This window comes from Trachypithecus francoisi, unplaced genomic scaffold (assembly GCF_009764315.1).
Source record: "Trachypithecus francoisi isolate TF-2019V2 unplaced genomic scaffold, Tfra_2.0 Lachesis_group17, whole genome shotgun sequence".
Lineage (NCBI taxonomy): Eukaryota > Metazoa > Chordata > Mammalia > Primates > Cercopithecidae > Trachypithecus > Trachypithecus francoisi.
The window spans coordinates 250,691-278,470 of NW_022681462.1; the positions used below are offsets into that span (position 1 = coordinate 250,691).

Here is a 27,780-nt window from a genome sequence, read left to right on the forward strand (position 1 = left end):
CTACTCGGGAGGCTGAGGCAGGAGAATGGCATAAAACCCGGGAGGCGGAGCTTGCAGTGAGCTGAGATCCGGCCACTGCACTCCAGCCTGGGCGGCAGAGCAAGACTCCATCTCAGAAAAAAAAAAAAAAAAAACAATAAAAACAGGCCTTAGACCGGGTGTGGTGGCTCACATCTGTAATCCCAGCACTTTGGGAGGCCAAGAGGGGCAGGTCACATGAGGTCAGGAGTTTGAGACCAGCCTGGCCAACATGGTGAAACCCTGTCCCTACCAAAAATATATTTTAAAAAATTAGCTGGGTGTGGTGGTGCATGCCTGTAATCCCAGCTACTCAGGAGGCTGAGACAGGAGAATTGCTTGAACCTGGGAGGCGGAGGTTGTAGTGAGCCAAGATCATGCCACTGCACTCCAGCCTGGGCAACAGAGCGAGACTCCATCTCAAAAAATAAATAAATAAAATAAAAATAAAAACAGGCCTTAGCCCCCTTTGCTCCTTCTGCCATGTGAGGACACAGAAGGTGCCATCTATGAGAAACGCACCCTCACCAGCCCCTGAATCAGCTGGCATGTTGATATTGGATTTCCCAGCCTCCAGAACTGTGAACAACAAATGTGTATTGTTTACAAATTACCCACTTTAAGATACTCTGTTAGAGCAGCGCTGATGCCTAATACTCAGTCTGAGTATTAAAACAGTGGTTTTCTGGAGGCAGTCCTCAGCCAGAGAAGGGCCACTTACGAGGATAGAGAGATTGGTTTATCAGCTCTATTTAGGAGTTCAGGACAAAATAACTTACAAAATCAAGGCAAAGAGCCCATTCTCCTTTCCTGCTTTTGCAGTCTGTTTCACTTTTCTGCTAGCACTTCCAGTGGCACAGATGGCCAGGATGGCTCAGCAAGCAAGCCGTCTTCCACGCAGGGAGACATTGTCTGGGAACCATGGCTGGTATAGGAGCTTTTCCATCTTCGGTGCTCTGAACCAAAAAGGTGAGGGGATGGACAAATGAGAAAAGATTTTCATCTCATTGATGGCTCAACAAAACTAGAGATGGAACTACTTCAGATGAACTTGAGGGCCACTGCCTTTTCCTGATGCCCATCCTGTGGGCCTGCTACAGTGCCTAAAATTCCCCAGTCTTACATTGTGTCCTTTGGGACAGATCTTGATCCAGAGGCCCTTGTTTGTTACAATGCACGTTAATTATCCCCGGCATATTCTCTCTCCTGCTCAGTGTTCTAGTGCACCATTTCATCTCAAAGCACTGTTGGTGGAGCTCCAGTCCTTACCAGCCTATATACTCTCCACCACCTTCAACATTCCTTTTACTGTTCCTCTGCAAACACCTCTTCCAGCCCAACCCGTGAGCACTGCTGTTACCTGTCCCTATAGTTTTGCCTTTTCCTGAATGTCACATAAATGGAATCATACAGTTTGTAATCATACAGTTTTGTTTTTTTTTTTTAGACGGAGTCTCACTGTCTCCCAGGGTGGAGTGCAGTGGCACGATCTTGGCTCAACACAACCTCTGCCTCCCCGGTTCACGCCATTCTCCTGCCTCAGCCTCCCAAGTAGCTGGGACTACAGGTACCCACCACCACGCCCGGCTAATTTTTTGTATTTTTAGTAGAGACGGAGTTTCACCGTGTTAGCCAGGATGGTCTCAATCTCCTGACCTTGTGATCCGCCCGCCTCGGCCTCCCAAAGTGCTAGGATTACAGGTATGAGCCACCGCGCCCAGACTACAGTTTGTAAACTTTTAAGACTGGTAGCTGGGTGCAGTGGCTCACACCTGTCTCTGCTAAACCCCGTCTCTACTAAAAAATACAAAAATTAGCCGGGCGTGGTAGTGTGCACCTGTAATCCCAGATACCTAGGAGGCTGAGGCAGGAGAATCGCTGGAACCCGGGGGGCCGAGGTTGCACCACTGCACTCCAGCTTGGGTGACAGAGCAAGACTCCGTCAAAAAAAAAAAAAAAAAAAACAAAAAAAAACCCCAGCTTCTTGGCCACAGTGGCTCATGCCTGTAATCCCAGCACTTTGGGAGGCCGAGGTGGGCATATCACCTGAGGTCGGGAGTTGGAGACCAGCCTGACCAACATGGAGAAAACCCATCTCTACTAAAAATACAAAATTAGCCGGATGTGATGGCACATGTCTGTAATCACAGGTACTCAGGAGGCTGAGGCAGAAGAATCGCTTGAACCCGGGAGGTGGAGATTGTGGTGAGCTGAGATCATGCCATTGCAACAAGAGCGACACTCTGTCTCAAAAAAAAAAAAAAAAAAAGCCATGAAGCCTCTGTCTTGTTCACTGGGACCCTCTTAGAGCCCTGAAACGAGGTGCAAGAAGCCTGACTGCCCCGAGGTCACCATGCTGTGAGAAAGTCCAAGCACAAAGAGAGGCTACATGTGGGGACTAACAGTCCCAGCTGAGCCTAGCCACAGGTGCCAATCTGGGTGCCAGATATAGTCCTCCCAACTGAGGATCCAGACATTGTGAAGCAGAAACGAGCTGTGTTAGGCCATTCTGCACTGCTATAAAGAAATACCTGAAACTGGCTAATTTATACAGAAAAGAGGTTTCATTGGTTCTTGGTTCTTCTGGCTGTACAGGAAGCATGGCACCGGCATCTGTTTGGCTCCTGGGGAGGCTTCAGGGAGCTTTCACTCACCGTGGAAGGTGAAGTGGGAGCTTGCACTTTGCATGGCAAAAGCAGGAACAAAACAGAGTTGGGGAGGGCAGGAAGGTGCCACACACGTAAAAACCAGATCTCAGGAGTACTCACTATTGCAAGGACAGCACCAAGCCATGAGGGATCTGCCCCCATCACCTAAATACCTCCCACCAGGCCCCATCTCCAACACTGGGGATTACATCTCAACATGAGATTTGGAGGGGATATCCAAATGATATCCTTGTGTGCCCATCCCTGTTGTGCCCATCCAAGTTCCCGACCCACAGAATGTGTTGGCCTAATAAAATTGTTGTTTTAAGTCACTAAGTTTGGACTGGTTTGTTAAACAGCATCAGATGGCCATAACATCCCGCAATTTGGCAGAACCTACAAGCTTGTGGGCCCAAGAGTTATCTGTTGTACTCTAAAAAAATGAATGTATGTCACTTCTTGGCTGCTTAGCTTCCATATGCTCCTCCTAACTCTTTTGAGAAAATCAGTTAAAATTCTCTTAATCTTCCCAGTAACATGGCAGATTAGATGGCCTAAACAGCCCTCTTAATCAAAAAAAACTAAAAATGCTGAAAAATTACAACCATCTTCATAAACACACTGATGAGCAGGCATGAAAGTGAGGAATGTGTAAACATTCAAAAAAATAAAAGTGAAATGGGCCAGGCGCAGTGGCTCATGCCTATAATCCTAGCACTCTGGGAGGCTGAAGAGGGTGGATTGCTCGCGCCCGAGTTTGAAACCAGCCTGGGCAACATGGTAAAACCTCGTCTCTACCAAAAAAAAAAAAAAAAAAAAAAAAAAAATTAGCCGGGCCTGGTTGTGCACGCCTGTAGTCCCAGCTACTCTTGAGGCTGAGATGGGAGGACTGTGTGAGCCCAGGAGGTGGAGGTTACAGTGAGCTGAGAGCATGCCACTGCATTCCAGCCTGGCTGACAGAGCCAGAGCCTGTCTCAAAAAATGAGAGCTAGAATTCTGAGAATCGAGCAAAAAACCTGACTTTGAGGCTGCTAAATCCTAGAGAATATAAACTTCCACTTTGGCAGCTACCTGGAAGCAGTAAAGACAAAGCCTAGGGCCTGCCAGTGGGTGCGGAATATTCTAGAAAGAAACACTTTCAGGACCCCAGTTTCCACCCTCAGTATAAAGCTAAATAAATAATAATAACCACCACACAGAATAGAACAAAAAGAAAGTATTTCTCTTGTGGATGTTGTCACTTTAATCAAGCTCTAATCTTCTAGGAAAGTCCAAACCCCTTAATACAACACGAAGTCAGCCACAACCTGGCCTTACCTCAAGATAGTTATTGGTCCCTAAACGTCAGCCACAAGCCATTCATTTTGCTACAAATTCTTTTCACTTTTATCCTCTAGACTATGCCTTTGCAGATGCTATTCTCTGTTTAGATCACACTTTTTTTCTTAAGTAATTACTTTAAGTATACCAATTATAGGAATCCTTTCCCACCTTTCCCGACCATAGTTAATAGCTTCCTTCCTCCATTGTACTCTCATAGTATGTCGAGTGTGACATAATTGTAGAACATACTGCCTCTATTGTGATTTTTTCCGTTGGACCAAGAGTTCATTTGGGTCAGTAACTTACTCAACCGTGCCTTGCTTATGGTGAGCAATTAGGATTTTTTTGAATGAAAGTGTAGTCTTAGGGAGATGCAGAGTAGAAGGATGATTAAGAGAGACTGGGAAGGGGTGGGGGGGGGAAGTGGGGCTAGTTAATAGGTACAAAAATAGAATAAGAAATAGTATAACTGTATTTGATAGCACATCGGAGTAACTACAGCCAATAATATTGAATATTTTAAAGTAATTAAAGGAATATAACTGGATTGTTTGTAATACAAAGGATAAATGCTTGAGGTAATGGATATCCCATTTATCCTGATGAGATTATTACATATTGCATGCCTGTGTCAAAATACCTCAGGTGGCCCATAAATGTTTACACCTACTGTGTACCCCCAAAAAACTTAAAAAAAAAAAAAAAAAACACTAACGAAGCATTAACCTGGAAAAATGTAGTTTCGTTCCTGAAGTAGGATTTTATCATATTCTTTGTAATTTTCAGTCTTCCCTGAGCTATAGCTCAATGGTTCTTAGCTTTAGCTTCACGTTAGAATCACCTGCAGCTCTTTTCAAACTTTCGCTCCACAGCTGGGCCTCAGGCATCACTGTCTAAAGCTCTCCGGGTGATCGTAGCTTGCAGTCAGCGCCCTTCCAGCAACTCCAAGGCCGGCTGGTGTGCGCTCAAGCTGTCGGGAGTCGGACCAGCTGCACAGTTAATACATATACGTCCTAGGCTCTTCTCTCCTTCTAACGCAAATATATGCACAGACCCTGCCTGGAACCGCAGCCCTGTTCTCAGAACCAAACTGCCTCTCCGGCCAAAATTCCAGAATCAAATTTCTGCAAGTGGACAAACGGAAGCGGAAATAAGTCCCTTCCCAACGCTAGATGACTCGATTTCTTCCCGGTCTTCCCCAGGGCTGGGCAGAGGCACCAGGATCAGAGAGACACATTCCCTACGGACAGCGCTCCCATCGGATGACTGGAGGGACTGGACACCAGACGCACGCAGTACTTCAGAGTGACCATAACTCTCCCAAACATCCGCAACGGCTCGCTCTCCCAGCTAACGCGACAGCGCTGCCATTTTGGATGTTCAACCGCGCGAAGCCGGCGTTCGTACAGATTTTCGGACGTCATATTAAAGCGCACCGGGCGCGCAGACTTCTGGGAGATGAAGTCCTTGCGAAGCGGCGCGTTGATTGGGAGCGCGGGCGCCAGGACCCTTTGCGCAGGCGCGTTGCTTACACGACCTGAAGAGGCGCCGTCTTCCCGGGTCCCGAGCACTCTGTGCCGGAGGTGAGGGTTGTGGGTGTGTGTCTTCGAGGAGCGGAGTGAGCGCAGCAGCTTCCAGAAGGGACTTGAGAACTTTGGGGAGGTGCTGTGGGAGCAAAACGGGGTGACAAGGGCGAGGCCAGCAGAGCGTGTGTGGTGACGACTCCGTGCGGACGGAAAGTTGTGCACCCACCCCCGTGTGTGCGTGTGTCCCGTGGGGTCTGGGCACCCATTGTATGTCGGTCCCGGACATTCAGGTTGGAGGTTTGGAGTCTTCCTCCGCCTCTCCCGTTTCTTCTTCCCATAATGGGTGCTTAATGAACGTGGGTGGAATTGACACAAAATTTAGGGTGCTGCCTGCTCCCTCTTTCCCAGGGAGCGCCTCAGATGGCCTCATTTAGCTCCCTGCCCTGGGCCTCCGCACGAATGCTGGAGGGCTTCGTGGAGGAGGTGGGATTTGACGTGAAAAAAAAAAAAAACACGAAAGCAGCAGCTAAGCTTTAGGCAGATTTGAGCTGGAGAGAATTTTTACAGAAATTTAGGAACAGTGGTAGACAGGTTGAAGAAAAGGTACGCTGGGAGCCAGGGCCCGGGACTCAGAGAATCGGGTCAAGACCCAGTAGGCAAGGCGGCTTGTGTGGGTGTGATCCGGGGACTGACACGAATCAAACTATTTGGGGACAGTTGTTCTAGAGGTCACATTCCGGACTAGAGAGGGGAAAGGACCAGAAGCAGAGAGCCAATTAGGAATGTATGGCAGTTCTGAAATAAGCTGTTGTGGACTTGAATTCAGGGGGTGGTAGTGAAAGGGAAGGATACAGATGACATTGCAAAAGAAGAGTCAAAGGGCCTGGTGACTAGATTTGGGAGGAAAGAGAGTGAGGTAAGAGTTTGAGTTTGGGACACCTGGGAGAAGAATAAAACATCTGATACAAATGTAAAGCCAGGAAGAGACGTGGATGTGGGGAATTGCCTAAAGGAAGATAGTTTTGAGGTGATGGCGGAACGCCTAATTCAAGGTTTGCAGTCATCCTGCACTGGAAATGCAGGATGAGTTTGGAAGAATGCAATACAGTTGTACAATTACAATACAGTTACAGGATATGGACATCTGTAGCGTTGGAAAATGGAGCCCTGAGTGTGGATGGACTTTCTGAGGGATGGCAAAAATGAAGAAAGTACAAAGACTGAGCTATGGGCAGCACCCATGTTTCCAGGGCAAAAGTGGGGAAAAAGAGTCACAGAGAGACAGCAATTTTAGTGGTTGGAAGAAAGGCTAGTGCAGTATCATAGCAGTTACAGTAACCACTGGAACAAGCAGAAGCTTTTCAGAATAGTGAAAAGCTACAGAGAAATAGAGATAAGATCAGAAATGCATTGGTAGGCTGGGCGCAGTGGCTCATGCCTGTCATCCCAGCACTTTGGGAAGCCGAGGTGGGCAGATCACTTGAGGTCAGGAGTTCAAGACCAGCCTAGCCAACATGGTGAAACCCCATCTCTATAAAAATACAAAAATTAGCTGGGCATGATGGCGGGTGCCTGTAATCCCAACTACTCAGGAGGCTTTGGTGGGAGAATCACTTGAACCTGAGAGGTGGAGGTTGCAGTGAGCTGAGATCATGCCATTGCACTTCAGCCTGGGTGACAAGAGTGAAACTCTGCCTCAAAATAAAAAAAGGTAGCTTTCAAGCATGCCCTTTCAGGTGTGTGAGGTTTAAAACTGAAAAACAGGGACTGGAGAAGAGTAAGTGGTGACAGTATGGAGTCAGTAGGTTTGTATTACTCTCCAAAAAGTTTGATCATGAAAGGAAAGCTTAAATGAGAACTGTTTTGCTAGAAGGACGTCATGGGATTCAGTGAAAATAGTTTCAGGTAGAGGAGGCTTGTATGTCTTTGAAGATGTTGAAACAAAGTACTACTAGGGTGGAAAATGCTGGGGTGGGGGGGAAAGACTGGGGGCCAGGCGCGGTGGCTCATGCCTGTAATGCCAGCACTTTGGGAGGCTGAGGCGGGTGGATCATGAGGTCAAGAGATTGAAACCATCCTGGCCAAAATGGTGAAACCCTGTCACTACTAAAAATACAAAAATTAGCTGGGCATGGTGGTGCATCCCTGTAGTCCCAGCTACTCCAGAGGCTGAGGCAGGAGAATGGCATGAACCCAGGAGGTGGAGCTTGCAGTGAGCTGAGATCGTGCCACTGCACTCCAGCCTGGGCAACAGAGCAAGACTCCGTCTCCAAAAAAAAAAACACAGTTAGAACACAGGTAAAGTCCTGGAGACAGACATTTCTGTCTTGTTGACCTCACATATCTCGCTGCCTAGCACATAACGGCTACTTGGTACATAGTCGTTGAATAGTGCAATGAGTGGATGGATTGCACTGAGCAGTAGAAAGGAAGAGAACTTGTATTTGTTGAGTGAACTGGATGATAAATGCTTTATATTAATGGTCTTACCATTTGTAACTACTCTGTGAGTTAGGCAGCAAACAGCTATTGGCTTAAGTAACTCATCCAAGGCTTCATGGTTAATAATTCCATGCCTGCGTAGTGCTTTCTACCATATAACCCTGCTTCCCTTGAAACTCATTCCTGGGAATCTTTGGTGTGGTAGAAGACAAAAGTTATGCAGAAATTTCTTGCTTATACTTAGCTAAACTTCTTTTTCCAATAAGTTTTTGCTTGTTTTTCGCATAGTTTTTGCAAACTGGCACCCTCAAGGTAATATTCCTTTAAAATTTTGCTTGGCCAGTGTGAACCCATTGTTAAATAACCCTGAGCTGTCTGGCAACCTATGACTCTTAAGCTATAATGATTTATTTTCATGAAAAGATAGCAAAGGTAACAGACCAATAGACTAGAACAGAAAATCCCCAAATATCCAAGAATATGATAGCCCCATTATAGAATAGAGTTAAATGCTGCCAGACAGACCAGTAAATATCTATTGATCTGGTCTTTTGACATTTTTGAAAACTTAGTTGTTCCTTGTTTGTATCTTTGATTCATAAGTCTAGCTGTAGGACTCATCTCCTAAGGGAGAAAGGATGAAATCTGCACGGTTACTATGCCTCTTTGGATACATAGGTTCATTGTTAGTAGAGCCCATTTCTCTTTCTCCCTGATAGTTACCTGTAGCCCCAGTACTGATGAGTCCTCCCTGTTTGGGGTATGTAGTTCTGTGTCTGGAATTACCTGGTTTATTCCCATTCCAAATTTCTTTTTACATTCTTAGATGAGTAGATACAAGTATATATCCCAAGGGTACATCTATACTTTATGAATAGTCATACAATTAATAGAAAAAAGTACCTTTTTATATAACTAAAGTTTAAACATTGCCTTCCTTGTATTGCAACTTTTATGGCATACTTTATATTAACTTTTCTATTTTGAGTATGAAACTCATAGCCCTTCAAAGTTCAAATTATTTTATTTAGCACTAATGATTTTTATTACTTATCTGGCCAGTGGGAGCCAGACTCATCTGAGTTTTCTTATTCAAGGATGTGGGGTCAGTTCAAATTCAGAATGTCCAAAACTGTACTCATTGGTCTTCCCTTCCGTCCTCCTTCTCTGTTGCTTATCTCCATGAGCAGCATCGTTATCCACGCCACAGTGGTAACCTGGACATCATTTTTGCCCTCATCACCTTCAGCCTCTTCTTCCAGCCAGTGTATTTTCTGTTCTTCTACTTTTTTTCCCCCCCGAGACGGAGTCTTGCTCTGTTGCCCAGGCTAGAGTGCAGTGGCGTGATCTTGGCTCATTGCAACCTTTGCCTCTCTGGTTCAAGCGATTCTTTTGCCTCAGCCTCCTAAGTAGCTGGGATTACAGGTGCCCACCACGGTGCCTGGCTCATTTTTGTATTTTTAGTAGAAACGAGTTTCACCATCTTGGCCAGGCTGGTCTTGAACTCCTGACCTCGTGGTCCACCCACCTCGGCCTCCCGAAGTGCTGAGATTACAGGTGTGAGCCACTGCGCCCAGCCTGTCTGTTCTTAATAGTTTGACAGCAGTTTCCTCCATTTCTGCTTTCACAGCTTTCATTCAGTTTGTCATCTTTCTTATTGAAGTACAGCACTCTCCTCAATGGTCTGCTCACCTCCATTCTTTCTTTCCTGTAATCCCATCACACCACAGCCACTCAGTGTGGTGTGGCCACCTGTGTTGGGGTCCCCAGGATCACCCCAGGTTCAGGGATTCATTAGAATGACTCAAGACTCGACCCGTAGTTGTACTTCTGGCTAAGAGTATGGTGATGACCCTGCAAGGACAGGCAGCCAGATGATAAGGGGAAAAGACAAGCCGGGTACAGGAATCTGCTTACAGGCTTGCTTCTGTTCTCCTTCTCCCATGAGGGTGTCACATGGAGCACACTCCTTCCCCCAGCAACGAAAATGCAGCAACAATCTCTGCTCAAGGCAGCTCCCTGGAGACTCAGCCCACGTTTTTACTGAGAGCTGGTCACCTAGGCACCGTCTGTCTAACACATACCAAAATTCCAGACCCTCCAATAGGAAAGCAGATGTTCACCATAAACCACATTGTTTGCATAAATAGTTTAGGCATATTAGACCACCTTTCTCTCTTAGGGAACCCTCTCAAGATCGAAGTCTCCAGCTGGCAGCGAAGGGCCAGCATGCAAGCAGAACTTTCTAGGAATAGCAGTCTCAGGCCCGCTATAACTTTACTGCACACCACTCTTCCTTCCTTCCTGTTATTTTTTCTGTACACCAAAATAAGGATATACTCTTGTTGAAAAAAATATATAAAGAATGTTAAGAAAATAAAAATCTCTTATAACTCACCACTCAAATTTCATTGACATTTTAATATGTGTTCGTCCTTTTTCTATACATAATGTGCACGTACAAGTATGTAATTTTAAGAGTGTACATTTTTCACGTAGTATTTTTGAATTTCTTTTTTTTTTTTTTTTTTTTTTGAGACGGAGTCTGGCTCTGTCGCCCAGGCTGGAGTGCAGTGGCCGGATCTCAGCTCACTGCAAGCTCCGCCTCCCAGGTTCACGCTATTCTCCTGCCTCCGCCTCCCAGGTAGCTGGGACTACAGGCGCCTGCCTCGTCGCCCGGCTAGTTTTTTGTATTCTTTAGTAGAGACGGGGTTTCACCGTATTAGCCAGGATGGTCTCGATGTCCTGACCTTGTGATCCGCCCGTCTCGGCCTCCCAAAGTGCTGGGATTACAGGCTTGAGCCATCGCGCCCGGCCGTATTTTTGAATTTCTTAGTGGGTGTTTTTTTTTTTTTTTTCTTTGAGATGGAGTCTCACTCTTTCACCCAGGCTGGAGTGCAGTGGCATGATCTCAGCTCACTGCAACCTCTGCCTTCCAGGTTCAAGCGATTTTGCTGCCTCAGCCTCCAGAGTAGCTGGGATTACAGCCATGTGCCATCATGCCTGGCTAATTTTTGTATTTTTAGTAGAGATGGGATTTCACCATGTTGGCCAAACTGGTCTCAATCTCCTAACCTCAAGTGATCCGCATGCCTCGGCCTTCCAAAAGTGCTGGGATTACACGTGTGAGCCACCGCGCCTGGCCATTCTCTGTGAGTTTTTTTCAATTGTTGATTTTTTTTTTTTTTGTAAGAAAGCATTATAAAGCTGAAGTATCCTGAGTATCCCTCCCCAGTCTTATTTCCCTGCCTTCTCAGATATGTACACATTGGTGCTTATTGTCCCAAGTGTTAATAGATTTTTGCAGGTATTATCTACCTGTTTTTAAATTTTATATAAATATTATACAGTAAGTCATTCTAAAACTTATTTTTTGCCCAGTAATTATGTTTTTTGCAATTTATCTCTGTTAATAATGTATAATATTCATATATGTGTATATATTCACAAATCCATTATCTGATTAATGGACATTGAAGTTGTTTGCAGTTTATCACTAGTGATCTTCTCCCCACTGACTTGTAATGCCACCTCAGTCACACATCAGGCTTCCCTAATGCTTGGATATGTTTTGGGATTTTCTGTTCTAGTCTATTCATCTGTAATTGATGTGGCTATCTTTTCATAAAAATAAATCATGATAGCATAAAAGTTAAAAGCTCCCAGCCTGACTTGGATTCAAGTTCTACCTCAGCTTCTTACAAAGCCTTAATTTCCTAATATGTAAAATAGTGTCTTCCTGGCCGGGCGCGGTGGCTCAAGCCTGTAATCCCAGCACTTTGGGAGGCCGAGACGGGCGGATCACGAGGTCAGGAGATCGAGACCATCCTGGCTAACACGGTGAAACCCCGTCTCTACTAAAAATACAAAAAACTAGCCGGGCGAGGTGGCGGGCGCCTGTAGTCCCAGCTACTCCGGAGGCTGAGGCAGGAGAATGGCGTAAAACCCGGGAGGCGGTGCTTGCAGTGAGCTGAGATCCGGCCACTGCACTCCAGCCCGGGCGAAAGAGCAAGACTCCGTCTCAAAAAAAAAAAAAAAAAAAAAATAGTGTCTTCCTTATTGATTTATGAGGATGGAGTTAAATTATCCGTATAAAAAGCACTTAGCACAATACCTGGCAAATAGCAAATGCTCAATAATGCTAGTTGTTATTAAGATGATGGGTTTTTTTTGTTTTGGTTTGGTTTGTTTGAGATGGAGTCTCTGTCGCCAGGCTGCAGTGCAGTGGTACGATCTTGGCTCACTGCAACCTCCGCCTCCCGGGTTCAACCAATTCTCCCACCTCGGCCTCCCAAGTAACTGGGACCACACGTGCGTGCCACCACACCCAGCTAATTTTTTTGTGTTTTTAGTAGAGACAGGGTCTCACCATTTTGACCAGGATGGTCTCCATCTCTTGATCTCATGATCCACCTGCCTTGGCCTCCCAAAGTGCTGGGATTACAGGCGTGAGCCAATGCACCAGGCCAAGATGATGTTTAATAGTGTTCCACTTATGTATGGACTGGACCAGAAATTACTTACCCAAGTCTCCAGATGTTTAAGATATTTCAAATTTTTGCTGCCTTATTGAAAAGATTAAGTAAGATAATACATACAGAGTGCTTAGGAAGTGCCCTGGAACATAGCTGTCAGTAAGGGTTAGTGTTAATGATGAGTCATAAAAAGCTGTGTACATATTATTACTTATTTCCTTAGTATAAATTCCTAGGAGATAATTGCTGCGTCAAATAGTATGTTTCAAGGCCCTTGCTGTGAGTCACAGTGGTTTTTCTAAAGCACAGATGTGATGACATGTCCACACCCAAATCTTTCAGTAATCTCCAGGCCTGTGGAGAAAGGACCATGCAAAACTCTCCTTGATGAAACTGGCCTCTGCCTACCTCTTTAGCTTCATCTTCCCCACAGCACTACTCGCAGCCTAGACTTCTACCATTCTAAGCTAATTTTTGTTGTTAATCCTTTCCATGTAAAGACCTGCCTCCTTCTTTTTGAGAAACTTGAGTTTTTTTCTCAAGATTTAGAAGGTTCTGGCTCCTCCCACAAATGAAAACTTAGCTTAGATCCCACTCCTGTCAAGAAAGCTGCAGTGCTCCTCCCTCCATCCGTCCCTGCTGGGTTAGGTGAGCCTCTGAGGTGCTCTCATGGATTGCTGCGCATATCGCTTTGCTGCACTTACACATCCTGGAGTGAAATATTATTTCATTTACTTGTTTGTTCTCTGTGCTAAGCTATAGCTTCTGGAGGACAAAGACGGCGTCTGACAGTTTTTTTGTGCTTGGTGTAAGTAGTTGGTGCTGAATAAATGCTGGTTGAAGAGAAGGATGAATGAGTCACAAGAAGCAGTGACCACATCCCCTTGACTGTTGGAGAATGGCCAGTGCACCGCAAATATGCCTTTTCCTCCTCCTCACGAGGCCCACATCATCTCCCAGCCACCATAAATCCCAGAAATATGGGATTTAATGCTCTTGTTTTATGTTTACATTTTTTATTTTTGTAGAGACAGGGGTCTTGCTGTGTTGCCCAGGCTGGTCTCGAGAACTCCTGGCCTCAAGTGATCATTCTCCCTCAGCCTCCCAAAGTGCTGGGATTACAGACATGCGCCACTGTGCCTGGTCTGCTGTTTTAATTAGACTCGATTGTGAAAAACTGAGACTTCGCTAATCCCAATAAAGGGAATTAGTCGTAAGATCTTGCACAGAGCCCAAGAGGGTTAGAGTATTATGGCAATCTATGAATAAATAAGGCTGGTTTGCATGGAAATTGGACCCGTGGGTGGTGCTAGGCGAGGTGAGGGCCTCCCCAGGAATTCTCAGGTCTCTGCATCAGCGTTCCACTGCTGGTGGGACTGCACCGGGCTCCCCCTGCCTGCCCCTGGTCCCGTGGTCTGTTATGACCTTTTCTCTACCTTGTACCTCCCACGTGCCCACGGGTTCTGCTGCTGGTAACTTTGGTTCCCCGATCCTCGTGGCTGCTTCGGGACCTCATGATATCCTTTCAGCTAGTCACTTCCTTGTCCTGACATTTCTTCGTTCACATTCCCAAGGAAGGATGTCACCCCTTTTCAAGCCAGATCACGTCTCAGTCTACTAGTCACCTACGCATTGCCCACCTGTGGCCTAATCAGTGTGGCTCCGGGAATGAGACACAGGGTCACCTGGTACAAAACCTGCCCAAGGGATGGTCCTTTAGCAGGGGCTACGAGTGGGGTCTTTTTCCTTTGAAGAGACTGGATTGTCTTTGATATGTCTTGTCCATGTAGTCATTTACAAAATTGCTTATGGCTTTTGCCCAGTAATTGTTCAGGGCAATCATGAATGTGAGTTTATACGTATACCTACTGTGTGAATCTTACACCGTTCTTGACTCTCAGGAATAGAACTCTGCCTCTAGCATCATGGTAAAACCACCACCACATTGTGGCCTAATTGGCAATTCCATGGTTGTTGGCTCTCATTCTGGGGTGGTCTGGGGTTGTTCCTGGCCTTGCTTGACTCTGACCCCCTTTTGTAAGGTCTTGAGAATGACGTATCCCCCTAGTATGGGCTTCATGGGTCAAAACACTGTGTGACAGTCCTGGTCTTTCTCATACCTTCTTTCTCACCCCACACTTCTGCTTCATTAGGACTCTGCCCTTGTCTACAAGGACAGCACACAGGAAAGAATGGCTGCTGTGTCTCCGACCACCAGATGCCAGGTGAGGTGGCCTTTTGTGTTTCTGAAGCACTCCATGCATCTCCAGAATAGAACCACTTTTCTTTATCCTGGAGCCTCTCTGAGCAGACCCGGCCAGGCAGATGAAGGGCTCCATAGGGACTATTTCTTTCCCATTTGACTTGAGGTATCCTTTAGTGACCTTTTCTTGCCGTGAGCATGTGCCCACTAGCTCGTCACCAGACTTACAACTCCTGGAGCCTTCGCTGTGAGTGATTTTGCCTAGAAGCCAATGGTAGGGTCTGACTGGAAGGTTTGGGGAATAGTGGGCTGGTTCTGGTCCTGACTGTCCCTTTGGTACATTCATGTGTGGACTGAGAGGAGGCCCCGGTGTTCAGGGAGTGTGGGGCCAGGCTGGATGTGTGATACACACTGTAGAGCACCTCTCTTCAGGGTGCTGAGAGCCCTGGAGAGAGTCTCCTGTGCTACAGACATGGGGCTTGCTCCATTCCTGCCCAAGGGCAGAGTCTTACATGCTGCACCCCGGCCTAGAACTTTTGCCGACACACTGGAGACTCATCTGAGGTTTTAGAACTGGAGGTAAAGAGATGCAATCTTACAGAATCACAGAGCATTGGAATGAAATGAGGGGGATCCTACAGGTGATCTAATCAACACCATTATTCTAAGGATTTGTAAAAAGCAAAGGCAATTGGTGAAATCTGAGTAAGACTGTAGATTACATAATAGGATAAGATCAATGCTATTTTCTCCTTTTTATTTTTATTTTTTTTGAGACACAGTCTCACTCTGTCACTCAGGCTGGAGTGCAGTGGCACGATCTCACCTCACTGCAAGCTCCGCCTCCCGGGTTCAAGCGATTCTCCTGCCTCAGCCTCCGGAGTAGCTGGGACTACAGGCGCCACCACCACGCCTGGCTAATTTTTTTGTATTTTTAGTAGAGATAGGGTTTCACTGTGCTAGCCAGGATGGTCTCCATCTCCTGTCCTCATGATCCGCCCGCCTTGGCCTCCCAATGTGCTGGGATTACAGGCGTGAGCCACCACGCCCAGCCTATTTCTCCATTTTTTATAGTTATACTGTGATCATAACAACAGTATGCCCTTGTTTTTACAAAATACACATTGAAATATTTAGGATTAAAGACACCTGGTGCTGGCAAGTTAGTCAAGAGATTTAGCAAAAAGATAGGAGAATGTGTATCTAGAGAGAGACAGAAAGATAAAGCAAACGTGGAAAATGTTGCCATTTGAGGAAGCCAGGTGAAAGGTACACAGGAATTTTTTTGTGCTGGTTTTAGAGGTCTGAAGAAAGAGGCTGATACTCAGAAGCTCAGCTGCAGGTGTAGTGCTGTGAGATTCTGACCAAGAACTCCATGTCTTGGGTGATGAGGCCACTTTTCCCAAATGCTTTAAAGTTCTACTCAGTCAGAATTGTTTTTCTTCCCTCCCACCATGCATCCTCCAGGGCTGTCATCTTTGACATTTTTGGTCTGGTCCAAATAAAGAGAAGGGTTAAGAGTAAAGGAGAATGTGACTGTATTTTCAGGAATCAGTGACATTCGAAGACGTGGCTGTGGTTTTCACAGATGAAGAGTGGAGTCATCTGGTCCCCATACAGAGGGACCTCTACAAGGAGGTGATGCTGGAGAACTATAACAGCATCGTGTCACTGGGTAAGGGGAGCCTCCATGAGGAGGTACAGTCTGTCCTATGCTAATGTGGGGCTGAGAGGGCTGAGGAATTATTACCTTTTTCCTCCCCGCTGAGTTCTGAGCCACTTGAGAGACAAGGTAAGAGTTGAAAGATGTGGCATCAGAGTACAGCGATGGCGGGCTCAATACTGAACCCCAGTATTGGGCAGACATGCCTCCCCAGCCATGGGCAGTGCTGGACGACCATAGGCTCTCTCGCTCAGCAGCCTGCCCTGGCAGAACAGAAGGAGGGCCAGTGAGGGCTGAGGGACCGAGCAGAGTGTATTAGAGGCAGGGAGCTGGGTCTCCAGAGGGGCAGGTGGAAGATGCCGAGTTCCATATGCCCAGCTCTTCTCCCAACTCGCCAGTCAGGTAACTCAGCTCACCCAGAGGAGCGTGCGCTGGGGCAGGGGGCCATCTTGTCAGAATACAGGGTTGTGCCTCTGAGGTCACCAGAGATATGTTTGATTTTGAGTATTTGTCTTAGGTACAGTCTTAGATGCTCACAGAACACACTTTGTAATTATAGAGACTTGTGTAACAAAGAGAAAGTTAAGAGTCACTACTGATTCTGGTATTAGTGAAAAGTAAAGTTGGGCTCCCGGAGGTTATGGGAACCTCTCAGGGGCTTCACGAGGGAGAGGCTGAGGGAGTGCCCAGAATGAGAAGCTGGTTTAAACTAAGCAGCAGTGACAGGACTCGCAGTGCAGATTTCCTACCAGGCAGGTCAAAAAGTAAGTGCTAACACCCCCCAGAGTAATGTAATCAGGCCAATAGTCTCCCAGATAGAATGGAATATTCAGGAAGGAGCCTTTGTTACAGGCGTTAGCAGATGGCTGTTGAGGAAGATAGAGCCCCTGAGGTCAGGGACGGAGAGCCACAGGGAGATGCTGGGTGTGGCCCTTTCGTCAACAGAGAATCCACTTAAAACCCAGTAGACAGTCCTTGGGCCCAATAAGAAAGTGCCTCTTTCCCAAGTTGGGGCCTCAACAAAAGGGAAGTGTAGAGCCCAAGCCTATTTCCAGGATCTATTTTTTAATATAATCAAAAATGGATAGATTTGCTTCAGGGAATTTATCCTAAGGAAATAATAGGACTAACAATCCGTGGTGTATGGAGATGTTCATTACACTATAGTGTGTTCATAGCAAAACATTAAAAATGATCTAAGTATCTGTGATAAGGGAATTCATTAAATAAATTATGTTATCCATACAATGTCATATCCTATAGCTATTACAATGGTGAGGTAGATCAGTGCTGATTGAAATAAAATAGTATTTTACATTTATTATGTGAAAAAAAATCAAGTTTACAAGTCAGCATCATTTCATTATCCAGTTTTTAATTATTTTATTTTATTTTATTTTATTTTTTTTGAGAGAGTCTCACTCTGTTGCCTAGGCTGGAGTGCAGTGATGTAATCTCGGCTCACTACAACCTCCGTCTCCAGGGTTCAAGCAGTTCTCGTGCCTCAGTCTCCCAAGTAGCTGGGATTACAGCCATGAGCTACCATACCCTGCTAATTTGTGTACTTTTAGTAGAGATGGGGTTTCACCATGTTGGCCAGGCTGGTCTTGAACTCCTGACCTCAGGTGATCTACTCGTCTTGGCCTCCCAAAGTGCTGGGATTACAGGGGGGAGCCACTGTGCCCAGCCTCATTATCCAGTTTTTAACAGAATGTATCTAGAGGTATCTTTGGATATCTGAATAGAAAGAAAGAAAATACACTGTATGCAAGGTGATTTTTTTCATTTTGCTTGTATACACTTCTAATTTTCCTACAGTGAACCAGACAGATTTGTTTCAATGAAAGCATAATGCTCAAGGCAAACAAATGAACAAAAATGGGCAGTTTGGATACACTTTTTTACTCAAGGTGACTTAATTTCATTCTCATCTCCCCTAAGCCTTCATCCTACCAGTACTAACACCGGGAACTTCCCATTCACTTCACAGGGAAGAATAAACATGTGAATCCACACGGGTTCTCTCAACCTTCTGACCTTGTGCCACTTGCTCCTTTTATAGCCTCAGTCCTGGCCTCTGTCCAGAGTTTCCTCTGCTTTGGACTCTGCATTCTTGGCCTGTGCGTTCTGCCTTTTGCATTTTCTCTCTAAAAGACTTAGACACTGTGGCCAGGCACAGTGGCTAATGCCTGTAATCCCAGCTGTTTTGGAGGCCGAGGCAGGCGGATCACCTGAGGTCAGGAGTTCAAGACCAGCGTAGCCATCATGGCAAAGCTCCGTCTCTACTAAAAATACAAAAATTAGCCAGGTGTGGTGGCACCTGCCTGTAATTCCAGCTAGTGAGGAGGCTGAGGCAGGAGAATCACTTGAACCTGGGAGGTGGAGGTTGCAGTGAGCCGAGATCGGGCCACTGCACTCCAGCTGGGGCGACAGAGTGAGACGCTGTCTCAACAACAACAAAAAAGTCTTAGAAGCTGGGATTGAGCTTTGGGAGAGTGATATGTCATCACACACAGCCACTTGCTTTGTTTCTCTTTGAGCAGGCCTTCCAGTTCCTCAACCTGATGTGATTTTCCAATTGAAGAGAGGGGACAAGCCATGGGTAGTAGATCTGCATGGGTCTGAGGAGAGAGAACGGCCAGAGAGTGTCTCTCCAGGTAACTGAGTGTCAACAGGACAGGATGGAATTTTGTTATTTGGGTGACGGGGGAACATCAGCTCTCGCCTTTCTCTCACATTCCAGTCTTTTGCTTTGTTATTTGTTGGGTTTCACCCACTAGCTTTCATTTATTCCCTTTACACCTTAACGTATTATTCATCTATATTCACCAAGTGTTACTTTCTCACATCTGTCACACGGCGCACTCATGCCTTGCTATTTCTTTCTTTTTCTCCCCAAGACAGAGTCTCGCTCTGTTGCCCAGGCTGGAGTGCAGTGGCGCTGTCTCGGCTCACTGTAACCTCCGCCTCCGGGTTCAAGTGATTCTCCTGCCTCAGCCTCCCAAGTAGCTGGGATTACAGGCGCCCGCTACCACACCCGGATAATTTTTGTATTTTAGTGAGACGGGGTTTTGCCGTGATGGCCACGCTGGTCTCGAACTCCTGACCTCAGGTGATCCGCCCACCTCAGCCTCCCAGAGTGCTGGGATTATAGGAGTGAGCCATTGCACCCGGCCACACTTTGCTATTTCTATTGAGCGCCATCCAGTCCATTTGGCATGCTCTCCTAATTGTGCTGGCCCTGCTCCCACTGGACATGCTCCTGTTTTCTGAGGTATCCACCATCCGTTCTGTTCCCTGCCACCTTCTTCACTCCCAGGTCTCAGTCCCTCCCTGCAGTGTAGTACTATTTGTGGGAGCAAGCAATGCAATGACCATACATTAATTTCAGACTCATCAAAGCATCTCTTCTTTCTGCTGTAATATTTTCTAGTCCAGGAAAAAAAACTGCATCTGTTTTCTGTTTGTTCCAGACTGGGAAACTAAGCCTGAGATTCATGATGCTTCAGACGAAAAATCAGAAGGATCATTGAGGGAATGCCTTGGAAGGCAAAGTCCTCTGTGTCCTAAATTTGAAGTTTATGCACCCGATGGCAGGGTGGGAACAGAAAAGGAAAGCCCTTCAGGGGAGACTCATAAGAAATCTCTCTCCTGGGAGAAAGGCGTGCGGCGAGGGTCAGCCCTGCCCAGGGAAGTTCTCACTAAAGAGAGACACCACGAATGCAGTGACTGTGGGAAGACCTTTTTTGACCACTCATCCCTCACCCGCCACCGGAGGACTCACACTGGGGAGAAGCCCTACGGCTGCCGTGAGTGTGGGAAAGCCTTCAGCCACAGGAGCAGCCTCAGCAGACACCTGATGTCACACACCGGGGAGAGTCCCTACGAGTGCGGCGTGTGCGCAAAAGCCTTCTTCGACCGCGCGTCCCTCACTGTCCACCAGCGAATTCACACCGGGGAGAAGCCCTTTCAGTGCAGCCAGTGTGGGAAGGCCTTTTTTGACCGCTCGTCCCTCACTCGACACCACAGAATTCACACTGGAGAAAGTCCTTATGAGTGTCATGAGTGTGGGAAAGCCTTCAGCCAGAAAAGCATTCTTACTCGCCATCAGCTAATCCACACCGGCAGGAAGCCGTACGAGTGTAACGAGTGCGGGAAAGCGTTCTATGGGGTCTCGTCACTGAACAGACATCAGAAGGCTCACGCCGGGGACCCGCGCTATCAGTGTAACGAGTGTGGCAAAGCTTTCTTTGACCGCTCGTCCCTTACGCAGCATCAGAAGATCCACACTGGAGACAAGCCGTATGAATGCAGCGAGTGCGGGAAAGCCTTCAGCCAGCGGTGCCGGCTCACGCGGCATCAGCGCGTCCACACGGGAGAGAAGCCCTTTGAATGCAGCGTGTGTGGGAAAGTGTTCAGTTCAAAATCTTCCGTTATTCAGCATCAGCGGCGTTACGCCAAGCAGGGAATAGACTGAGTTGGGCGAAAGCTTGGGCGGGACAAGAACTTCCACGAATTCGAGATAGGTCTCCCCTATCTTAAACAAAGCTGCCGTTTGCTCCTTCTACCCACCCTGGCTGCCACTGTCCTGGCCTGCTTGTGCACCAGAGTGTTCAATAGGCACTCCCTTCCTGCTGTGTTACAGAACTGTAGGGAGGCCGTGGAAATGACTCTAAAGATACAAAAGTTTGAAGAGGTTTGTCAGATAATAGGATAGATGTTAGAAGGAGACACATCTCTTGTCTGAGAACCTAGGCCCCAGGTATCACTGCACTTTAAGTAACTGGCGGCTGCAGCAGGAGGGAAAGGCAGAATGATACCAGAGCAGTACTATTTTTTTTCAGAACGGTTGTTTTGATGGCTGTTTTAGTCCCCCTGTCTTGGAGCTTTTGGGGCCCTAATCTTGTTCTCTTGTGTCCCAGCTTTTAGATCTCTTACTTCTACTGCTAGCAGCTGGCACTTACTGAGCGCTTACGATGAGGTAAACACTCAGCTAAGGGTTTTACAGGAAGTAGATTAATTGATCCTGTCGCCAACCCTATGAAGTAGGCACTGTTACCATCTGCATCTCCAGATGAGCACCCTGAGGGTGAGAGATTAAATCACTTGCCCAAGGTGACCCCGCTGGTAAAAGGTGATGCCAGGTCTTGAAGACAGGCCCACCTTCAAAGTCTATTCTCTTTACCATTATGCTCGACGGTTTGTTTTATAATTTATGTATATGTACTATCCTCTCAACTAGATTGTAAGCACTTGGAGGTGTGACTTAAGGTCTTTGTATCTCACACAGTGCCTTGCTAATGGGTGCTCAATAAATATTTATATGAGTGAATGACTTTTCTACTTACCAGATTCTCCCCATTCAAAACGCCTCTTGGATTTGCATTCTTTCTCTGAATTCAAAGCCCAGCCTACACTTTTATCTCCCCAGCTCCCACTCCTGGCAGCAGTAGCTTCCTAATTCCAATTCTTCCTGCTTTATTGTTGAAGAGGGATGCACTAAGATGTGGTACAGTAACAAGCCCACAGAGAGCTATGTCTCCCTTAAAACCTGACGGGAACCACTCTGTCTTATTCTGTCCTCATTATTTGGAACATCTGGCTTCCAAACTCACCACAAGGGAGGAAGAGAAAGCTAGAGGAATTTGTAGGATTTCTTTTTAGACCCAGACTTACGTCACTTCTGTCCACGTCTAATAAGCCAGAATCCAGCACTTGGAAGCTAGTAAAGTAAACAAGCACCTTGAAAGTTGGTTAACACCAAGAGCCTCTGTCACAGTTACATTTTGCATATTACTGTTAACCCAGTCTGCAAGTGACCCCTTCCTGCCCATCATTGCCTTCCTCAAGACCTAAAATAGCTCCCTATTCAGTGAAAAATTATCTGAATATTTAAGATCTGCCTTAACATGATCCTCATTGCTGAACTTTACCTCCTGACTTCAAAAACTTCTATTCCCTGGGCCCAGTCCTATATTTTCATTTTTATTAAAGGATAGGCACTAGATGACCTTGACTCTAGGCATCTGCATTCTCTTGCTGTTCGCTTAGGGTGAAGCTCAGAAAAGGACTTGGTTCTGAAGGCTGTCTGGAATTAGATTGCCCTACGTGATTCCCAGTGGATTGAGATGAATTTCCTCTGGAAGTTCAAGTCAGATTTGAGAAGCTGAATTACCAAACAGACCCTCCCCAACCTACTAACAACCCTATTATTCTGTTCACCCTAGAGCAGACAAACGGCAGGGAAGACTTGATCTGTGGACTTTTGGAAGCAACTTGAGGAAAAACACGTAACAGAACCTATGGGTGTGGACAATATGTGATGTTGCTAAATAATGTCAAGTAGGAAATAAACAAGACTGGACAAACTTGGCTGATGACTGTCTCTGGGAGTTCTGAATTTTTACTGCCTTGTTAAAAGTAAATTGAGGGTCAGGTATTTCCCTAATACATTCTACCATTTTCAGCAAGATGAGATTGGAACAAATTCAGATTCAATGGACATCTTTTTTACTCTATTATCCTTAGAAAAGATACCAGTGGACTTTTGAGCACAGTAGTAATGGAAACAGAGTGGATATACGGATTTGATAGTTTTCCCTTTGTTCCCCTTTTAAATTTGGTTATCAGAGCTTTTTTTTTTTTTTTTTTTAAAGGGGATACTGTTCCTTCTAAAAACAGGAATTGGCCATTTTACCTTTTAATTAATATCTCCCAATATAGCATGTAGTAGTGGAGACCTTAAATTTTGAGGTTTTGGCTTCACCTAATGGCCATTAGTAGGGTCAAATCTTGGAATTAGAAATTGATCAAATTGGAAGAATATCAGCATTCTTTTTTTTTTTTTTTTTTTTTTTTTGAGGCGGAGTCTCGCTCTGTCGCCCGGACTGGAGTGCAGTGGCCGGATCTCAGCTCACTGCAAGCTCCGCCTCCCGGGTTTACGCCATTCTCCTGCCTCAGCCTCCCGAGTAGCTGGGACTACAGGCGCCCGCCACCTCGCCCTGCTAGTTTTTGTATTTTTAGTAGAGACGGGGTTTCACCGTGTTCGCCAGGATGGTCTCGATCTCCTGACCTCGTGATCCGCCCGTCTCGGCCTCCCAAAGTGCTGGGATTACAGGCTTGAGCCACCGCGCCCGGCCCAGAATATCAGCATTCTTAAGGTATAAACCAAAAATGACTGGATAGTGTTTGCAGGGGTTTGAGCCTCAAAGAAATGAAATAATATCACTGATGTCAAGTTTTAAAAGGAGTTTCAAAGACATGAAATAATATTACTGATGACAAATTGAAGTTTTTGTTTTTTGTTTGTTTGTTTCTTTTGAGACAGAGTCTCGCCCTGTTGCCTAGGCTAGAGTGCAGTGGTGCGACTTTGGTCACTGCAACCTCTGCCTCCCAGGTTCAAGCAATTCTCCCACCTCAGCCTCCCGAGTAGCTGAGAATACAGGTGCCTGCCACCACGCCCGGCTAATTTTTTGTATTTTTAGTAGAGATGGGGTTTCACTATGTTGGCCACGCTGGTTTCAAACACCTGACCTCGTGATCCACCCACCACCGCCTCCCAAAGTGCTGGGGTTACACATGTGAGCCACTGCGCCTGGCCAAACTCTAAGTTTTAAGAGAGAATTGAGTGCTTGCCACACAAAGGCACAGAAGCATTCCACGAATCAAAAGAAAGGTTGGCAATGCTAGAGAACCTTGCAATGGAAAGAATATGGCAGATGGCAAAAAGCTGGGCACTGCAACCTGGCACAGACAGTTGGCAGACCCACCAATCCCAGAAATGCATCTGGGGTGTCAGGATGCCAGGGTGGCCATCTTCTGCCAGGTGGCAGGAAGGTTGGCCAGCTTCTGGGCTCAGGCACACCCACTCCCTCCTCCCTAGGCCTGCATTTCTAAGAATAACCCCCTCTGCAAGTCTTACATAAAAAATCATACAGAGCTGAAGATGGAAGCGAAGATACCAGGTGCCAGCCATTAGACAAGATAAATATGTTCATTTTCAATAACCAGCTAGAACTGATTCCTCAGGAAGTCTAACAGATTGACTGCAATGGATGTCAAGTTCCTAAGTGGTGTATGTTATTGAGGCAAGACTCCTGTGGTAAAAAGCAAGTTGAAGTAGGCATGTTGAGTTGGGTGATGGGGATCCTAGTGAGGGGGCTTCTCTGAAATGCTTTTACAAGGGTTTGAGTGGATTGGGAAATGTACATACAGATTGACCATTATAATTTGAAATCCAAAATGCTCCAAAATGTAAAGATTTCTGAGTGCTGAGCTAAAGCCACAAGTGGAAAATTCCACATCTGATCTCATGTGATGGGTCGCAGGAAGACCAAGATTTAAGGGGCGTGAAGGCAGGACGAGGCTTCAAAGGAGAATGAGTAGATGGAGATAAAGAGGTCAGAGAAATACCAGGGGACAGCAGTGTCACAGAAGTCACAAGATTTTCAAGAAAGAGGGAATGATCAAAACACTCCAAGTTGCCAGGTAATCAAGGAAGACAAAGCCTGAGAAGGCTCCACTGGAGTTTATCAGTGACATTTAGCAGTGATATTTACAGAGTTGGAAAGATGATGATATATTGCTAAATGATAAAACCAGGTTACAAAATGTTTGGAACTTGAATACATTTACAATATATTTCCACATATATGCATAGAAAAAGGAGGACCAACACCAAGATATTATCCCTAATTATCTTTGACTAGAAAGCTTATATACTTTTCTTTTTCTTTCTTTTTTTTTGAGATGGAGTCTCGGTCTGTCGCCCAGGCTGGAGTGCAGTAGCATGATCTCGGCTCACTGCAAGCTTCGCCACCTGGGTTCAAGCAATTCTCCTGCCTCAGCCTTCCCAGTAGCTGGGATTACAGGCATGCACCACTACACCCAGCTAATTTTTTGTATTTTTTTAGTAGAGATGAGGTTTCACCATGTTGACCAGAATGGTCACGAACTCCTGACGTCAGGTGATCCACCCACCTTGGCCTCCCAAAATGCTGGGATTGTAGGTATGAGGCACCATGCCCAGCCACTTTATACACTTTTCTTTATCTCTCTTTTTTTTTTTTTTTTTTGAGGCGGAGTCTCACTCTGTCGCCCAGGCTGGAGTGCAGTGGCCAGATCTCAGCTCACTGCAAGCTCCGCCTCCCGGGTTTACGCCATTCTCCTGCCTCAGCCTCCCGAGTAGCTGGGACTACAGGCGCCCGCCACGTCGCCCGGCTAGTTTTTGTATTTTTAGTAGAGACGGGGTTTCACCGTGTTAGCCAGGATGGTCTCGATCTCCTGACCTCGTGATCCGCCCGTCTCGGCCTCCCAAAGTGCTGGGATTACAGGTTTTTTGTTTTTTTTTTTGAGACGTAGTCGCACTCTGTCACCAGGCTGAGGGCAGTGGCGCCATCTCAGCTCACTGCAACCTCCACCTCTCAGGTTCAAGTGATTCTCCTGCCTCAGCCTCCTAAGTAGCTGGGACTACAGGCGTGCGGCACCACGCCCAGCTAATTTTGGTGTTTTTAGTAGAGACAGGGTTTCACCATGTTGGCCAGGATGGTCTCGATCTTTTGACCTCATATTCTGCCTGCCTCGGCCTCCCAAAGTGCTGGGACTACAGGTGTGAGTCACCGTGCCCAGCCTATCTCCTTTTTATACTTCCCAGTTGTCTCCAGTGAACATGGAATGTTTTAAAATATTTTTAAAACTGCAAATAAAATGAGGAAGCACATTTTAAAATACGTGGAGTGATGAACACCAAATTTAGTACAGTGGTTACCTCGTGGAGGGGAAGAGAGGAGATGAGGGAGGGGCTTCAACCTTAGTGTTAATGTTTATTTCTTAAATTAGGTGGTGGGTCCATAGGTGTTTGCTTTAGTCTTTATGCTTCTTGTATGTCTTAAGCATTTCATAATGCATTTAGAAACTAAATACAGAAAATGAAGGCTTTATAAATTTCACTATTTAATTTTTTTTTCTTTTTTGAGACAAACTCTCGCTCTTCTCCCTAGGTTGGAGTGTAGTGGTGCAATCTTGGCTCACTGCAACCTCTGCCTCCTGGGTTCAAGTGATTCTCTTGTCTCAGCCTCCCAGGTAGCTGAGATTACAGGCACTCACCACCACGCCCAGCTAATTTTTGTATTTTTAGTAGAGACGGGGTTTCACCATGTTGGCCAGGCTGGTCTTGAACTCCTGACCTCAGGTGATCTGCCTGCCTCAGCCTCCCAAAGTGCTGGGATTACAAGTGTGAGCCACCACGCCCGGCCTATTTTACATTTTTAAAAGCCAAAGTCGTCATAATTTATCTTTTTAAGGATTTCTAAAAAACTTTATTGATGTTTATAGTTGTGTTTTATATTATCTAAAACTCTTCCAGTTGAATTTGTATTTTCATCAAAATCAGCAAAATTGCACAGATATATAATTAAGGGATACAAATTCATTATTTTTAAAGCTATAAAAGAAAATGGCTTCATGGGGTTGTTCCTGAGGTGTGGAACCTTCTCCATATTCCACTGCTCTAAGCCAAGAACTTTCCCTCAACCCACAAGAACACCAGGTCCATATGGGGGACATTCCCAGATACCCACCAGGGAAAGAACACATGAACCACTTCAAAGAGACCTAACTCCGATTTTCTAGAAAGTTGCCCTTACTTCCCTTCAGAGAGCTGTGTATGTGATTCTGGAAAGCAGCATATGCTTGCTGAACAGTTTTATGTTCCCCGCCAGAAAGTAAGGCACTGCTACTAAATCCTGAGGTGGCTATGGGTTTCTATCCTAAACGGCCGATTCTCATTCTGTTATTTGTGAAGAGGACTTTTATTTCCTAAACCTGATGTGATTTTCCAGTTGAATGGAGGTGGAGAGCCATGGAAACTTGATATTCAGAAAGGTGAAGTGAGACAGGGTGCAGGAAGTACTTCTGTAGGCATGTGTGGATGGGCAGGTGGGATTTAGTGGAAGGTTCACATAGAGACCCCTCCTTGGGGTCTCATAGGCCTATGGAGATGGTCATGGCCATACTGGGCCTTTGCCCCAAAAATTTGTGCTCCAGATAAGCACATGGCTTTCCTGTCCCCTTTTCCAAGGCTTTGCTCAGATGTGCCCCCTTCTCAGCCAGGTTTTCTCTGGCCATCCTGTCTAAAAACAGAACTCTGAGCCAGGCAGGGTGGCTCACATCTGTAATCCCAGCATTTTGGGAGGCCAAGGCAGGTGGATCACTTGAGATCAGGAGTTCAAGACCAGCCTAGCCAACATGGTGAAACCCTGTCTCTACTAAAAAAATACAAAATTAGCCAGGCATGGTGGCTCATGCCTGTAATCCCAGCTACTTGGGAGGCTGAAGCAGGATAATCACTTGAAGCTGAGAGCTGAGATCATGCCATTGCACTCTAGCCTGGGCAACAAGAGTGAGACTCCATCTCAAAAATTAAAAAATTAAATAAAACAGAACTCTCGCCATCCCTTTCACACTTCCCAGCCCCTGCACTCTC

The 27,780-nt window shown here is 46.1% G+C and overlaps 1 protein-coding gene and 1 long non-coding RNA gene across 2 annotated transcripts in view; one reads left to right on the forward strand and one right to left on the reverse strand.

The window, feature by feature from the left end:
* The first annotated feature begins 5,149 nt into the window (after window positions 1-5,149).
* ZNF2 (zinc finger protein 2) lies at window positions 5,150-21,634 on the forward strand. Its single transcript, XM_033238817.1, has 5 exons — window positions 5,150-5,572; window positions 14,586-14,657; window positions 16,184-16,310; window positions 18,842-18,955; window positions 19,772-21,634. Exons 2-5 carry the CDS (start codon window positions 14,625-14,627, stop codon window positions 20,773-20,775), a joined length of 1,278 nt encoding a protein of 425 aa, XP_033094708.1. The 5' UTR covers window positions 5,150-5,572; window positions 14,586-14,624; the 3' UTR covers window positions 20,776-21,634.
* LOC117099572 overlaps window positions 17,894-27,780 on the reverse strand; it is a 30,864-nt gene continuing 20,977 nt past the window's right edge. Inside the window, exon 3 of the long non-coding RNA XR_004443889.1 lies at window positions 17,894-18,035. This is a non-coding gene — a long non-coding RNA (uncharacterized LOC117099572). The remainder of the gene's footprint in view (window positions 18,036-27,780) is intronic.

What these genes read in the sequence shown, in the direction of transcription:
- ZNF2 (XM_033238817.1), top strand. Translation starts at nt 14,625, where the DNA reads ATGGCTGCTGTGTCTCCGACCACCAGATGCCAG. An exon ending in CTCCGACCACCAGATGCCAG is followed by an intron (nt 14,658 to 16,183) that starts GTGAGGTGGCCT and finishes CTGTATTTTCAG; the next exon opens with GAATCAGTGACATTCGAAGA. An exon ending in TAACAGCATCGTGTCACTGG is followed by an intron (nt 16,311 to 18,841) that starts GTAAGGGGAGCC and finishes CTCTTTGAGCAG; the next exon opens with GCCTTCCAGTTCCTCAACCT.